Consider the following 17,021-nt stretch of genomic DNA (forward strand, 5'->3'; position numbering starts at 1 on the left):
AAATAAATTAAGTGGATGCCACTACATTGTCTTGGGTCTTATAGTAAGTTTGTTAATCAGGTTCTAAGCTATATATTTTAAAAAGCACATCCAAACCCTCATAAGTTTAAGAATGCACTAGGTTACTAATAAAACTGGGACATGGAATTTGAAGTAAATTTCTCATCCACGGCGTACTAGTGTTAGATCAGTGGTTCCAAAGCTACTGATTTTGTGAACCCATTTGGTTATGACCATCATGTGACACTGCAAACACATCTGTAGATGAAACGAAAAGCACTTAAAATGACAAGTGGCCAAAAGCCCACAGAGCAACTCTCTCTTCAGTGGCAATATAAACCGAACTGCAGAACAAAGGGTTGGGAGATGAGCCTGATAATAATGGGGTTGAGCAAGGCAGAAGGGAGAACTGAAGGGGGTGAATCTGGCCAGAGAGCAAACAAATGAGCTGGGGGGAGGGAATGAGGAGATTTAGAATTAATGTGGCAAGACAGTGAGGGGGGTGAAGCAGCATCCTCCCTGGGTAAGAAGTAGAGAATGACACGGGGACAAATTTGTAATCGTTCCCAAAGGAATTCAATTTCCCCGTCCCATCCCCGTGAGTTTTGTCTGTAGCCCTGTACCATTCCTGCAAGCTCTGCTTTAACTGCACAAGTCTTGAACACTTATGATTTTAAAGTGTTTTCGAGGCTTGTGCAGATGAGGATGGAGCTTGCAGGAAAAGAGCTCACATGGTCAGGATGGGAAAATTAGTTCCCGCAGGGATAGGGAAAAATTTGTCCCCATCTCATTCTCTAGTAAGGAAGGAAGGAAGGAAGGATTGATGTGGGGCAAATGGATGAGTAAGAAGGGGATACAGAGAGATGGTGGGGAACTGAGGGAAGGATAAGTGGTTGAGACTAGGGCATGAGACAGAAGGAAGAATTAGTTCTTAACTGCTAATCTTCTTTCTTTTAGTCCTAACAGATCAAACCAGACACTTATGGGTTTTACCGATTTACCAAAAGATGGAAAGAGAGGATGCCAGAGTTGAGCTTTAAGATACCCTGTGCAGTAGCTCCTCCTTCAGTATTGTCAATAAAGAAAAACACAAAAAAACTGAAATCTCCTGCTACTCATGCCACTTATCAGGAGGAATGAAACATACAAAAGTGAGGCGCAACTAACAGTGACAGAGGATGCTCCTATGAGCACATTCCCCCCCTTTGTGTCCTCCATAAGGAGTTGTAATCTTCCTTCTCTTTTTCTTTTCATTTTTTAATAATTGCATCCGCAAACAATGATCTACCATCGCTGTCTGCAACCTGAATCTACAGTGAACCACCACTTGTGCATGTACCATTATTATACTGGGCTAATTATTTCTCCTCATGATGCCAGGTTTGTACGAAGTGATAGTTCTCGAATGCCTAGTTTTAAGGGGGGGAGAGGTTGTTTTTTTTAAAAAAATATCAGCAGCCTCTCGCAATCACAGCATGAATCCGTGCCATCCTGTCCTGAAGTGGCCATTTGTGAAGTTTGGAGCGGAAACAAAGCTCATAAGACCAAAAAATATACTTTTAAAACTTTTAATAAAAATCCAAGATGGCCACCGCGGGTACTGATTTTGCCCTAAATGGCCTGGGAAAATCACAGGGAACCCAGAAAAACTCCCAGAACCTCACAGGAAAATAGGGAAGACACATGGTTCGATTTTGATCCCGGAGTACATCCACGGAACCACGCAGCCTGCGCTCTACCCTTTTGTGGACGAACCAAAGGTGAGGTGGCTCCTGATCCCAGAGACCCGATCTGACCTGCAGGCTGTGTGAGTGGTTTACTGTAACTCTGCTAATAGTTACCCCCAGAAGCAGACAATGTAACTACAAAAGTCTGCGATCTCTGGCCAAAGGATGTCCCCGAAGGGAGAATCCACAGCACAAGGGCAAAACCCACAGAAAAATACAAATTAAATGAATTACAAATGTAAAATTAATCATGCGCAGAAGAGACAAAACCAGCAGTCAAAGCTGCAGATTCAGACTGGAGTCTTCAGGGCATATGACAGAATGTATACACCTAGGAAGGGGCTAAAGGTTTGTGTTGGAGTACCTGCAGCTCAAAGCTAGAGAAGATTCACAAACCCACTGGTGAAGACTCCATAGTTTATTGTATAAGAATACAATGTCATTGGCATAGAATAAATATTCAATTTTTTTTTCTGAATCAGTGAACCTAAGGGCTCCTTTTACAAAGCCGCGATAGTAGGGTTAATATGCGCGACTTTTCATCATGCGTTAACCCCTGCGCTGGCCAACCTCACCGCCTGCTCAAGAGGAGGCGGTAGTAGCTAGCGCGTCCGGCGGTTTAGCGCGCGTTAAACTGCTAGTGCGCCTTTGTAAAAGGAGCCCAAAGTCTCTCAAATATAAATTTAAAAGAATGGGGGAATAGGGAGAATCCCCTGCCAACTAACCTGTAGATATCTTTAAAGAAAACCTTCCAAACATTCTCTCCTATACCTATCCCATCCATTAAGCAAAAACAAATGATTAAATAAATAGAATGCTGCAGATAAATCTAATTGCATCAGCAACACTCCTACATTTTTATCAAAATAATTTGTATCTTTAGACATAAGCGCCAGAAGAACTGTTTCAGTGTTATAGTGTATGAAATCCTTATTGAAAAGGATCCAGCAGATCAAAACACTAAATATTCATGGACTTGTAAAGTAATAATTGCTTCTATAACTTTAGTTAAAATTGGAAGGATAGCAATCAGTCAATAGTTCCCACAATTTTTAGGATTCAGATCATCTCCTTTTAATAAGGGATTTAACAATTACAGTGGTACCTCGGTTTACGAGTGCACCAGTTTGCGAGTGTTTTGCAAGACGAGCAAAACATTCGCAAACTTGGTGCCTCGTAAACCGAGCTTGCCTCGCTGTATGAGCGCCCCACCCCCGGCAATCCGGCATCCCCCCCCCCCCGCTCGCATTGCACCCCCTCCACCGCGATCCTACTTCCCCCCCCCCCCCCCCGAGCAGTCAATGACACCCTTTACCCGACTTGGCACCAGTGCCAGTGCCCGAAGATCCTCCCTCTTCTGGCGCGGCCTGGGCTGGGCGGTGCGCCGGAGATCCTCCTTCTTCTGGTCTGGGCTGAACTGGACTGGCTTTGAGCATTTGCGCATGCTCAAAGCCTTCTGGTCTCACTCTCAATCTCGGAGAGAGCAAGACCAGAAGGCTTTGAGCATGCGCAAATGCTCAAAGCCAGTCCAGCCCAGCCCAGCCCAGAAGAGGGAGGATCTCCGATGCACCGCCCAGCCGCGCCAGAAGAGGGAGAATCTTCGGGCACCGGCACTGGTGCAAAGTCGGGTAAAGGGTGTCACTGACTGCTCGGGAGGGGGAAAGTAGGATCGCGGTGGAGGGGGGGGCAACGTGAGCAGGGGGGGGGATGCTGGTTTGCAGGGACGGAAGCTGGATCGCGGGGAGGGGTTTGGAACAGCGTCGGATTCCTCAAGGGGGGGGGGGAGAATGGAGCAGCGCCGGTAGCCTCGTGGAGGGGGGGGGAGGAGTTGGAACCAATCAAAGAAGTTTCCCTTACTTCCTATGGGGAAACTTGCTTTGATATACGAGCAATTTGGTTTACGAGCATGCTTCTGGAACGAATTATGCTCGTAAACCAAGGTTCCACTGTATTCCCATATCATTCAAGTAAATAGCATGTTGTAATAGTGAATTTATCAGATTGGTAAGCCATTGAAACAGATTATCTGGCAATGAGCTTAACAACCTTGCAGCACAAGAATCCAGTCTATACCCCCTTTTAGAGAATCACAGAAGCATCTCCTGGTAGAAGTGGTAGTGATAAAGTCTGTGTCCAAATTCAAGAGAGCATGGGGGAGAGGAGGAGAGAGTGCATGATATAGATGGGCAGACTGGATGGATAATTTGGCTTTTACCTGCCATCATGTTTCTGTATCTGATCACTCATTTTCCACAAATGGTACATATCTTAGACAAATTCTACCAGGGGTATGTAAACCTATGAGCACAACTGTATCTTTTACACAAAATGTATTTACAAACAGGGCAAGAAGTAGAGCAAGAAGGCTGGCTGGCAGCCGTAACCTAGTGCTGCTCTGTAGAAGAACACGATCTTCCTTGGGTTAGACACAACTGAGAATACTAAGGCACCAATGTTCTCAGCTTCAGGAAGAGGAATCATTTGCAGATAACACATAGTTACTCAGGTGTTATCTGAGAACAGCAGGCATATATTCTCACGTGTGGGTGATGACATCCAAGGAGCCCTGGAATGGTCCATCAAAAAGTGTACTGCCACTTTAAAATTGCCCATACTATGCATATGCTGGTGCCTATGCACCCAATGTCATCTCATGGGACCATCAGTTCAAAAATAAAGCTAAGCAGGAGTGGAGCTTAACAAGATGGTGGCTAGAACCTGCACCGGGACATCGTGGCAGTCTTTGTGAAATATTCCTATCCAGCCATGGTGAAAAGGAAGTCTAAACGCCCGGGTTTACCGGAAGAGCAGTTACCTCGGACCGGCCCGATGAACGAGTTTGTGCAGCAAGGCCCAAGAGTGCAGCAGCTGGAAGACAATCCCTCGGCTGAAGAGAACGCGCAAGCTGAAGCGCATGTCCTTTCCTTTGAGGGTGTCAGCTTATCTACGGAGGAACGGAGTCCTCCGGTTCGTCCTGAGGCGTCGGGTGTGGAAGTGGTAGCAGTAGGAGTGGAGCAGCTAACGCTGAGTAAGGTCCAGGACACCCTATTGCTTACCCGGCAGGGCGTGGAATCCGGAGCTGTGAGCAAGCAGGAGGAGTATGCAGTGTCAACCATGCAGCTGCGAGGAGAGGAGGACCAGAAAAAAATGCTTTCTGATATTTCTGCAACAAACACACGTACTATTGCTTTAGCAGGGGAAATCAGAATTGAGTTTTTGCTCCTACGTAAACCTAAAGTCTTTAATATGGAATCAATTTGGGAGGCCATTTCTAGTCTCCAGATTTCCCTGGGAAACCAGATACAGCAACTTTCTCAACGCTGTACTGGGGTACCATCAGAAAGTTTGGAATTGAAGAATAAAGTTTTGGCTTTGGAAAATAAATCAGATGACTATGACACCAGAATAAAATCTTTAGAAACGCAAGCACTAACTTGGGTTAAGGATAGTGCAAGTCTTCATTTCAAGCAAGAAATGGTGGAAAACTCCATTAGGAGATCTTATTTGCGGATTATTAACTTTCCAAAATTATTTTCCATATCACCAATTGATATGTTTAAGCGTTACTTAAGTGAAGTTTTGAAAGTACCTGACTCCTCATATCCACCTCTCTCTAAAATATATTACTTACCTGTGAGATCTAGGTCTCAAAATCCTAATCAGCAGAATTTATCTGCAGATAGTTTGGATTTAACTAATTTCCTTGAGAGGTCGAAACTGAGTCTCAAGTACCAGCTACCTTATTAGTACAGTTTGCTATTGATTGATTGTTAAAATTGTTCTTCAAATATAAAGATGTTCCCTTTTTTTCTAATATTATAAGAATGTACCCAGATGTTTTACATCCGACACAGAAGAGAAGAAAACAGTTTCTTATATTGAGACCTAAGGTGGTTCAGTTGAAGGTGACCTTTGTTTTGAGGTACCCCTGTAAATGTGTGATGTATATAAAGAGCCTTAACAGTCAATGTTCACTTCACAGAGACAACCGATCCCCAGTGTCTGCAGTCAGACTTCAGAGCAAGTCATAAGGAATAACTCGTATGCAGACTATCATTGATCATATATTATCTCAGAGAGACTTTTATAGTGAGCAGTTTTGACTGATGTTAGCTGTTACTCTATAAAACAATTGTGGATGTTACTATATTCAAAATTATTATTTATCATTCATTGCCCATTTAGATCGAAGCAATACTTAGCTTGGGTGAAGAATCTCTACCCAGCCAACTCAATAAACTCAATCCGACGGAAGATCTCCATTTCGCCCAAGAGACATTACATCGGGCTTCTTCAAGAAGTTAATATTTTTCATTTGGAACCACTGTTAGTCTATCAGTGACCTGTCTTAGAACCGAGCAACGGCATATTTTTGCCAATGAAGCTCAAACTCAAAGTGAACAGGGTTTAGTAATTGAACCAACAGGGTTTAGACAACTGTCAATGAAATATAAAAAGAGGAGACTGATATTTCCAATTAGGCTGACGAGATTCCAGTGGGGCAGAAAGGAGTTAAAGTTCTAATAAGGAACTGTAGAACTGATTATTTTAAGTGCTTATTATGGAGAGGTGATGCCTGATCCACAGCAGCGAGGGATTCATGATGACAGCGCTGGTACCAATACTGGCAAAGGTACATAGGCAGGGACAGTGCTGATATCAATACTGGCAAAGATACAGTAGGTGTTGATATTGCCAGTACCAATACTGGCAAAAGTATATTAGGCGATGATGGCAAAGATACAGTCAGTCCAGATAGCGTTGGTACCAACATTGTCAAAGAGAAGGCAATGGGAGCTCTGGTACCAATGGTGGTAAAGGTGTATGAGGCGCTGGTAGCACTGATACCAATCTAAGCAAAGGTACAGTACATTATGGGGAGGGTGAGTCAGGCAGCAAGATGTTAGAAACCTTAATATATAAGAATGCCTTACAGTTAATACTAACACTGTAATGGCTGCTGGATCTTGATGCATTAATGGGGAAATGAAAGAATGACTCAAGACATGAAGTATATGGTGAGAACTGTTCTGAAAGTTTGAGAGCTGAGGTAGTAGCTCTTGTCCAGTAAAGGAGACAGGAACCTTGAGAAATCCAGAAAACTTCCTCCTTCAATAAGTTGTTATTATTTGCCGATGACGACAAACTATGCAACATAGTAGGCAAAAGCACAGCGCTCGACAAAAGCTCAATGCCCGACAGTATGACGCAAGACCTACTCTTACTGGAGCATTGGTCAAAGACTTGGCAACTAAGTTTCAATGCCAAAAAATGCAAGGTCATGCACCTAGGCAGCAAAAATCCATGCAGGACTTACACCCTAAATGGTGAGATCCTAGCAAGGTCTGTAGCAGAACGAGACTTGGGAGTGATCATTAGCGAAGACATGAGACTGCCAATAAAGTGGAGAAAGCTTCATCCAAGGCTAGACAAATCATGGGCTGTATCCATAGAAGTTTCGGCAGCCATAAGCCCGAGGTCATAATGCCGTTGTACAGATCCATGGTGAGACCCCATCTGGAATACTGTGTACAATTCTGGAAACCACATTATCAAAAGGATGTGCAGAGAATTGAGTCGGTTCAGCGAATGGCCACCAGGATGGTCTCAGGACTTAAAGAACTCCGTATGAGGAACTGCTGGGTAAGTTACAGCTTTACTCACTAGAGGAACGCAGAGAAAGAGGAGACATGATCGAGACGTTCAAATATATCATGGGCTGTATCGAGGTGGAAGAAGACAACTTCTTTCTTATAGGACCCATGACAACAAGAGGGCATCCACTAAAAATCAGGGATGGGAAATTTCATGGCGAAACCAGAAAATATTTCTTCACCGAAAGGGTGGTTGACCGTTGGAATAATCTTCCACTACAGGTAATCGAGGCCAGCAGCATGCCAGATTTTAAGAAAAGATGGGATTGGCATGTGGGATCTCTTCAAGGAGGAAGTTAGGGGGTGGGTCACAAGTGTAGGTAGACTAGATGGGCCGTGGCCCTTTTCTGCCGTCATTTTCTATGTTTCTATGTTTCAGTCTTCTGCTCTAGAAACTGAGCTGGAGAAAGCTCAGGAGCTCTTATCGAAGGAGGGTTCTCTGAAAGAAGGTGTAACAAGAGTCTGGAAGAAGAGCAGAGTATATCTCTGAATTTGATGGTCCAGCTTTGATGAAAAAAAAAAGGAGGACTAGTCCCAATAGATTGGTTTCTCTAGGAAGAGATTAGAAAGACTGGCGTTTAGTTACTGAGTAGATGACTGTTGATACAGTTATGTGGAAAAATACTTAGGTAAATCGCTGGATGTTGCAGCAGGTCAAATAAGTTTGTACTGTTCTATTTTGTTAAAAACTCCCTCTATACGAGTATCAAAAAGGTTATCTCCATTACAAGAAAAGTTGGTGAACCGGACTTGTATTGAAGTAGAAAGATCTGATACTGTGAGCCAAGTCAAGTGATGCATGACTATAAATGTGGAAGATGCTTGAGAAGACATATCAAGCCGTATGTTGCTCTAGCAAAATACTTCCTGGTGGTAAGAGATGTGACTAGTTGTTCATGGGGTCTAGCCACGTCAGGTGGAATATGATGTTGAAAGCTTGATAGCAGAAGAGATTTCATATATATATATATATATATATATATATATATATATATATATATAGTCATGTAAATTACCATATTTTTCGCTCCATAAGATGCACTTAACCATAAGACGCACTCACCTGTAGAGGAGGAAAAACCAAGAAAAAAGTTCTGAACCAAATGGTGTGCCCTGTACCCTGTCCCCCCTCTGGTGGTCTAGTGGTAGGCCGGGAAAGGGTACAGAGCACATCTAGTGGTGGGCACATCTAATGGTAGGCACATCTAGTGCCAGCCAGCCAGCCAGCCCCAAGGTAGCCAGCCAACCAGCCAGCCCCAAGCCAGCCTTCCGTCTACCCAGTCACCACGAAATAAGGAAAGGCTGAAGCCACGTGGCAGCTCCATGTGCAGCGGCTTCAGCCTTACCCTATTCCCAGAGCTGCACGCTTTTCTGTACTTATTGATCCAGATCGCTGCTGTAACTCTGCCAATGAAAAAACAAAAACGCTTGACATAGGTGGCTGGGCACTCCCAAGAATGGAGGCACTTCACTGGGCATAATGATGTGATGCACCTCACTCACGCTCCCGACATATTCATGCCACTGGAGCTCCCAAGCCTCACTGTCGCTTTCCACGCTGACTCGGCCATCGATGCATGTCCCTGCAAGGATGAAGGCACGTTGCTGCCGGGCGTCCCGTCTCCTTAACTTGCCCCTTTTTGCTAAAATGAGAATGCTGAATACAAGTGGCTAAGAACTTCTGAGGATGAAGGCATTTCACTCACCAGCTCTTTTCCAGCAGCGGAAGAGCGGTTTACAACACAGGCACAAACTTTTTGCATGCCTGCTTGGCCCCGTGCTGCACTCCGAATGGCTGCCATCAGCTCTCGCACGACTCGCAAGAACTGACGTCAGCATTCGGAGTGCAGCGCAGAACCAGACAGCCTTGTGCACCACTCTGCCGCTGCCAGAAAAGAACAAGGGAACCAAGGCAGAAGCATAGAAAGCAAGCTGGGAGCCAAGATGGAAAAAAAAATGGTACAGGGTATTTTTTATATTCGCTCCTTAAGACGCACCCTTATTTCCACCCTCTTTTTGGGGGTGGAAAAAGTGTCTTATGGAGTGAAAAATACGGTAATTTATGACTATTAGTGACATAGAAGCTTGAAAACAATGCTTTCCAAAGTTATCCAATGATTTTCCTGCTATTCCAGGAACCATGCTAGCGTATGTCCTGGAATTCCTCTCGTATGAGGAAAGACTCTAAAGGTTAGGGCTCTTCAGCTTGAAAAAGAGAAGTCTAAGGGGAGATATAATTGAAGTCTACAAAATCCTGAGTGGTGTAGAATGGGTACAAGTGGATCGATTTTTCACTCCGTCAAAAATTACAAAGACATGGGGACACTCAATGAAACTGCAGGTAAATACTTTTAAAACCAATAGGAGGAAATATTTTTTTCACTCGGAGAATAGTTAAGCTCTGGAACGCTTTGCCAGAGGTTGTGGTAAAAGCGGATAACATAGCTGATTTTAAGAAAGGTTTGGATAATTTCCTGGAGGAAAAGTCCTTAATCTGTTATTAAGACATGGGGGAAGCCTCTGCTTGCCCTGGATCGGTAGCATTGAACGGATGCTACTCTTTGGGTTTTGGCCAGATACTAGTGATCTGGATTGGCCACCGTAAGAACGGGCTTGTGGGCTCGATGGACCATTGCTCTGACCCAGTAAGGCTTTTCTTATGTTATTATGGAACTATGGGAACACCACAAGGATGATTGTACCATTGATGAATGATGTGGTAGCTGAGTGCAATGAAGAGGAGAGGACTGAACTTAATATAAAGACTCAAGATTGGCAAGTGGTCAATGCCTTTATCGGGCCAGATGTAGGAAGCATCGATGGAGGTTGTAGTTTGGTAGAAAACTCCTACAGAAAGCAGCTGAAGCTGGTCCTGAACCGATGACACCAGTACCGATTTTGCCACCAGTGCCAAAGGAGCTGAAGCCTCTAGGTATTGAAGAGTTTGGTGAACTCAGATGTGGAGATATATACTGAGGAGAGCACAATTGAAGTGAAGGAGAATGGTCATCTCAACATTGACAGTTGGAATGAGTCTAGGTGGAAGAAGAACACGAGGACTTAGAGTTGGTTGTAACCCATGTCCGTGCTTTTTTTTCCTAACATCAGAGGATGGTGGTATCAATAAGGAGAAAGCAGACGGTGGACCATGGAGAGGACTGATTTACTCTGGTGCCGACGGAGCCAATTCAGAAGTCAATGCAGCCGAAGCTGGTGTTGATGCTGGGGTACTATGAGCATCAGAATCTCAGGCATATCTGATGCTTTTGATGTCTTCTCGTATTGAAGCTTCCTTGATTTTAATGTTCTAGTTTGTAAACAAGCACAAAGATTGCAGATGATGCCCCAGTATTCAGGCCTAAGGCATTGGACAAACCAAAAAATGTAGGTCTGCAGTCGAAATGATCCGGTTACATCGAGAGCAATTCTTGAATTCGCTAGGTGCCTTGGACACTGCTAGGAAAACAACTGACACAAGGTCAAAGGACTCAATAGTGAGGGAGCTCGAGTAAGAAAGTAGCCATAAATCGTTAAAGCTCCCAGGAGAGGGAGAGGCCCTGGAGGGGAACAAGACCTGAAAAATGAAAATGTTCTAAAAAGATTGAAATCAGGAATGAGAAAAATGATAAGAAAAAGGTAAAATAGATCAAGGCACAAAATGTAAAAATTGAGGCACACACTAAAGAGAGCGCAGTGAAGCAACTCCTTAGCTCCACAAAACAGATGGTACAATGAGTTGATGTCGGGCGGGAAGGTCATCAGCACGCACATATTACGGGTAGTCTTAAAATTTTAAAGTGACAGTACAATTTTTGACTGTCCATGCCAGGGTTGACATCATTCATATGTGAGACTAAATGCCTGCTTGTCCTCGGATAATGCTCATTATGACAACTACCAGATGATCAAACAGGGATTGAAGCCAATGACTCCACCATTTTAAAAAGTAAACAAATACTAAGACAAACACTCATGGTTCTGAATCTTTCACAATTCAAATGAAATAATGCATGTTGCTTACAGGTGTGCTGGGATGCTGATGAGGTGGTAGTGGGGCTGTTGGTGTAGGCACAGATGTCATCATGCTGGGCTGCGATGGAGGCCGTGACTGTTGTTGTGGCAGTGAAGGTGGCTGTTGCTGCTGAGTCTGTGGATGATCTGATGAACAGCTAAGTGGAATCTGGGGTGGTACTGATGTCTGGGGTGGCGTAGGGGTCTGTGTCTGACGGGGCTGCATAGGCTGTGATGGTCCGAGAGGTATTGCCTGTGGAGATGCTGCAGTAGATGCAGCTGTCGCCGGCTGAGAGCCCATGCCTGGAGGAGTATGGTGAGGCGTGGGGGTACGACTGGGTACAGGGGAAGGGGAATTATGGTGCATAGAGGGCTGAGAATGAGGTGGGCAGTGAATCTGGTTTCCTTGAGGACCCGGAGCCATGACAGGTGAATTCACCGGAAGTGAAGGATTGCCCATAGATGCCTGTTAGGAAAAAAATACAAGTGGTTAAGTAAAAAGAAAAAAAGAAATCTTTCAAAATGAAAATCTTCTCTCATTGTAAACATGTACACAAGATCACCTTATTAATGAACAAAGTTCTCATACACAATTGTGTATTCGCTTATGTTGAACGCTGCAAGACCACATAAGAGCTTTATATTATCACCCAGTGCACCATTAATCTAGTTAAAGCAGGAGCCTGTGCTCCCAAGTGACATAAAACTATTTAAAAAATTTTTTTTAAAATTTGAGGCCAAAATCTGGCTGACAAAAAAACCTCAAAAAATTAAAATGTAAAATTATAGTAACTCAGTTTGCTTGAACAATTTTCAAGCTTCAGGCAGAGAAAAAGATCAACAGGGAAAATAAACCTGTGCAGAGTGCGGTGGAGTTTTTAACCAGAAGAGTTAATTAAAAATACAGAAACTCATAAATTTTGTACAAAATTTTGCTTGTGATATTTGTTGTGGATTTTTTTCCCTTCTTGATTGAATATGCAGAAAATTAAATCATTAGGCCAAAGATGTGCAATACAAAAAGCAGTCAAGCTGCCTGACCTACCGATTTAATATACTGTCACTCTATTTTACAAAACCTCAATCCTGGATCTAAAATCTAGGAATTGAGAACATGCCATTGAAAGGGCTTTTTTTTTTTTTTCCCCCATTATTTTTTATTTTCAAATTTTACATAAAGTGTACATAATATTTAAAATACAATTGATAATTGCATAGTATCACTTTTATATCTAGTACATTATATATCTAAATTTGATTTTCCCCCTCACCCTCCCCCCACCCTTTTATTACTTAAATATAATATTTCAGAATTTTATCAAAATTATACAACATATTAGAATACAATTGATGGATATTCAATAACATTTTAAATATCTAATACAATATGTTCTACATCAATTTTATCTCTTTTCCCTCCCCCCACCCTTCTATTAGTTTTCATTCATATATTACATTTTATATAATATATTATAATATATTATGTATAAATTATTTTCCTTACCCCCCCTTTATGTGTGTCATAAAAAAAAAAATCCTTAAAAGAAGAAAAGAAGAAGAAATATTCTATTATTTATTCATTACAGTATTTTGCCAATGGCCCCCATATTTTTGTGAATTTAGTATATGTCCCCCTTTGTATTGCTATTGTTCTTTCCATTTTAAATATGTGACATGTTGTATTCCACCAAAATGTATAATTTAGGTTTTTGTAATTCTTCCAGTTGTTAGTTATATGTTGAATGGCAACCCCTGTCATAATTAATAAAAGCTTGTTATTTTCTGGTGAAATTTGACTTTTTTTTCTCATCATTGTTCCAAATAAAATTGTATCATATGATATTGCAATATAATTTTCCATCAATTTATTAATTTGTGGCCAAATTGAATTCCAAAAAATTTTTATATAGGGACAATGATATAATAAATGATCTAATGTCCCTGGTTTTAGATTACAGTGCCAGCATTTATTGGATTTAGAACTGTCTAATTTTTGCAAACGTGTAGGGGTCCAAAAAGCTCTATGTAATAAAAAAAACCAAGTTTGTCTCATAGATGCTGACACTGTACATCCCATTCTCCAAGACCAAATTAGTGGCCATTGAGATGCATTAATCTGATGTCCAATCTCAATGCTCCAAATGTCTCTTAGTCCATTTTTTGGTTTTTTATTCAAATATCCAGATATTAATTTATACCACAATGCGGCTTGATGTCCTAGGAAGTCTGCTTTAAAGCATAAGAACTTTAAACTATATTGATTGTTCAATGTTTTCCATTCAGGGAACCCAACCTGAATGGCCTGCTTCAATTGCAACCATTTAAAACTTTGTGTTTTATTAAGACCAAATCTATGTTGCAATTGTGAAAAATCCAGCAGTTTACCTTCTGAGATAATATCGTCTAGAGATCTAATGCCTGCAATAATCCAGTTCTTCCAAAGGATTTGAGCTCCGCCTATTTTGATCTTGGAGTTTATCCATATAGATTGATTAGTTGATTTGTATATTGGGATAGGTGTTAATTTATCTATAAATCTTAACGTTTTCCAAGTATCCATTATTATTTTATTTTCTCTGTATCTTCTGGGTATATTAATACTTGGCAGATGAACTAAATTTAGGGGAAACATAAGGCACATTAAAACCTGCCGGTCTGAATGTGAATATGGACTGGAGTGTTTTTTTCTAATCTAGTGTCACAGTAGCAGTTTCAATTGAAAATTATTGATTGTCCCTTTAAGATACACAGGGGTAGTTTAATTGACACGTCTATATAGCGCATGCGTTGGTGTTCAATTCTTGCTAACGCCATTTTGATGAAGTCGCTACAAGTAATCACAGTGAGTACACGCTTTCTTAAAAGTCATAACAAAATGTTTTTCATTAAGTGAAATACTTTTCTCTGTGTTAACAGCAATTCGAGAGACCCCTGAAGAAGCCTTGATTTGGGCGAAACGGGTCCCGTTGGGCACAGAGCGCACACGGGCACAGAGCGCACACTACGAGGCATAATAGAAGCCACCATAAAAAAGATAAGTGCTTTATCTAAAAAATCACTGTTCAACATTTAGCACTTGTTTCTAACAGTACTATTACGATAAGGTGGAGCTCAATGATTGATACCCTTGCCTACAAAAACCGTTTGAATAATCTTTAATGATCAACGGAGTAGGTATCTGAGAGCTCCACAAAATAAAGCTATACATTTTGAAGTACCAATCTAGATCTGTAGTCTGCTTCAATTGCAACCATTTAAAACTTTGTGTTTTATTAAGACCAAATCTATGTTGCAATTGTGAAAAATCCAGCAGTTTACCTTCTGAGATAATATCGTCTAGAGATCTAATGCCTGCAATAATCCAGTTCTTCCAAAGGATTTGAGCTCCGCCTATTTTGATCTTGGAGTTTATCCATATAGATTGATTAGTTGATTTGTATATTGGGATAGGTGTTAATTTATCTATAAATCTTAACGTTTTCCAAGTATCCATTATTATTTTATTTTCTCTGTATCTTCTGGGTATATTAATACTTGGCAGATGAACTAAATTTAGGGGAAACATAAGGCGCCATTCCAAATATAACCAATCTGGTGCATTATCTATAAGTTCTGGGAGGATCCAATACATACCCTGACGTAGAATATAGGCTTGATGGTACCTATAGAAATTTGGAAAATTTACCCCTCCCTCCTTAATTGATTTTTGTAAAGTTACTAAAGCTATTCTAGGTATTTTACCAAGCCAAAGAAATTTTGTTAAAATTCTATTAAGTTTTTTATAAAAGGACCCCTGAAAATAAATAGGTATCATACTCATTTGGTAGCAAACTACAGGCAATATCATCATTTTAATAGTTTGAACTCTTCCCCACCAAGAAATATGTAATGGGTTCCATTGTTCACATAACTCCGTAATTTTTTTTAAAACATATTTTTCATTCTCTATTACAGTATCTTCAATTGTATTTTTAACTTGAATGCCAAGATATTTAAATCCTTCTTCTTTCCATATGAATGGAAAATTATCAAATAATCCTTTTACACAATGAACATTCAAGGGTATAATTTCTGATTTATTCCAATTAATTTTATAACCTGAAAATTTACCAAACTTATCAATTAATTCCAATAAAGAAGATAAGGTTGACTCTGGATTTCTCAAATAAAGCAAAATATCATCAGCATAAGCCGAAATTTTATATTCCATATCTGAATATGGAATACCTTGTATCTCTCTCGTTTGCTGTATTGCTAACAATAAGGGTTCTAATACAACATCAAATAACAAAGGAGATAACGGACAGCCTTGTCTAACTCCCCTCTGCAATTGAAAACCATCAGATATCTTATTATTAATATTTAGTCTTGCAATTGGGAAGCTATACAAAGTTTTTACCATTTGTATAAATCCAGAACCTATACCAAACCATTCTAAAGCCTGATACATAAAATTCCATTCTACTCTATCAAATGCTTTTTCAGCATCTAATGAAACTGTAAAAGCCGGTTCATCCATTTTTTTTGATAAGTTTAGCATGTGAAATAATAGTCTAGAGTTATTGGAGGAATGTCTTTTAGCAACGAAACCCGTTTGATGCATATCTATAATATGTGGGAGAGCTTTGGCTAATCTCAAAGCCATAATTTTCGCCAAAAGTTTATTATCAACATTTATCAAAGATATAGGCCTGTAGTTCGAAACCAAAGTAGGATCTTTATTTGGCTTAGGCAAAACAATTATTATTGATTCAGCCATAGTACCTTTGATATTACCTTTTATAAGTTGTGTCTGATATAAATTTAGTAAATGTGGGGAAAGGATATTTTGAAATGTTTTATAAAATTCTACTGTGTAACCATCACCACCTGGAGCGGATCCAACTCTAAGAGACTTCAATGCTGTTTCTAATTCTTTTAATGATATAGGTTCTTCTAAACTTCGTTTTATATGATCAGGAACTTTAGGTCCATTAATTAAATCTAAAAAATTTTTTCCCTCTTTTTGTTTCACCAAACAAGGCTCAGAAGAATACAGGTTCTTATAAAATTTTAAAAATTGTTTTAATATTGTATTTGTTTGATTTGTTATTATACCATTATCATCTTTTATTCCATTAATATTAGTTCTCCTTTTTTTTGCTTTAAGATAGTTTGCCAATAATCTCCCCGCCTTATTAGAATTTCCATAATACATTGTTTGCTTGGAAAATAGATCTTTTCTTATCATTTTTGAAGTTAATTCATTATATTTACCTTTTGTTTTCAAAAGAACTTGCAAAACTTCATATTCCCATTTATTTACCAATTTAGCTTCTAATATTTTTATTTCTTTTTCTAATTCTATATATTGTTTTTTAATCTGTTTCTTAATAAAAGCTGAATATGATATAATATTTCCCCTCATAGTTGCTTTAAATGCATCCCATACATTTTCTATAGATGTATCTTCCACTAAATTTATTTGAAAGAATTCATTAATTTGTGTTTTAAAATTTTTCAAAAATTTGTCATCCACAAGCAATGCATTATCGAATCTCCAAAGAGGTCTACCATTTTCTATTTGATCTAATTGTAATTCTATCCATACTCCCGCATGATCCGAAATAATAATAGGATCTATGGAGGC

The 17,021-nt window shown here is 40.3% G+C and overlaps 1 protein-coding gene across 4 annotated transcripts in view; it reads right to left on the bottom strand.

Moving 5' to 3' along the window:
• EP300 (E1A binding protein p300) overlaps positions 1–17,021 on the bottom strand; it is a 532,137-nt gene that overhangs the window by 219,562 nt on the left and 295,554 nt on the right. For all 4 annotated transcript variants that reach the window (XM_033935072.1, XM_033935073.1, XM_033935071.1 and 1 more), the window contains exon 14: positions 11,403–11,858. In XM_033935072.1, the coding sequence (XP_033790963.1) occupies positions 11,403–11,858 (456 nt within the window). The remainder of the gene's footprint in view (positions 1–11,402; positions 11,859–17,021) is intronic.

The sequence above is a fragment of the Geotrypetes seraphini genome, chromosome 2 (assembly GCF_902459505.1).
Source record: "Geotrypetes seraphini chromosome 2, aGeoSer1.1, whole genome shotgun sequence".
Taxonomy (NCBI): Eukaryota; Metazoa; Chordata; class Amphibia; order Gymnophiona; family Dermophiidae; genus Geotrypetes; species Geotrypetes seraphini.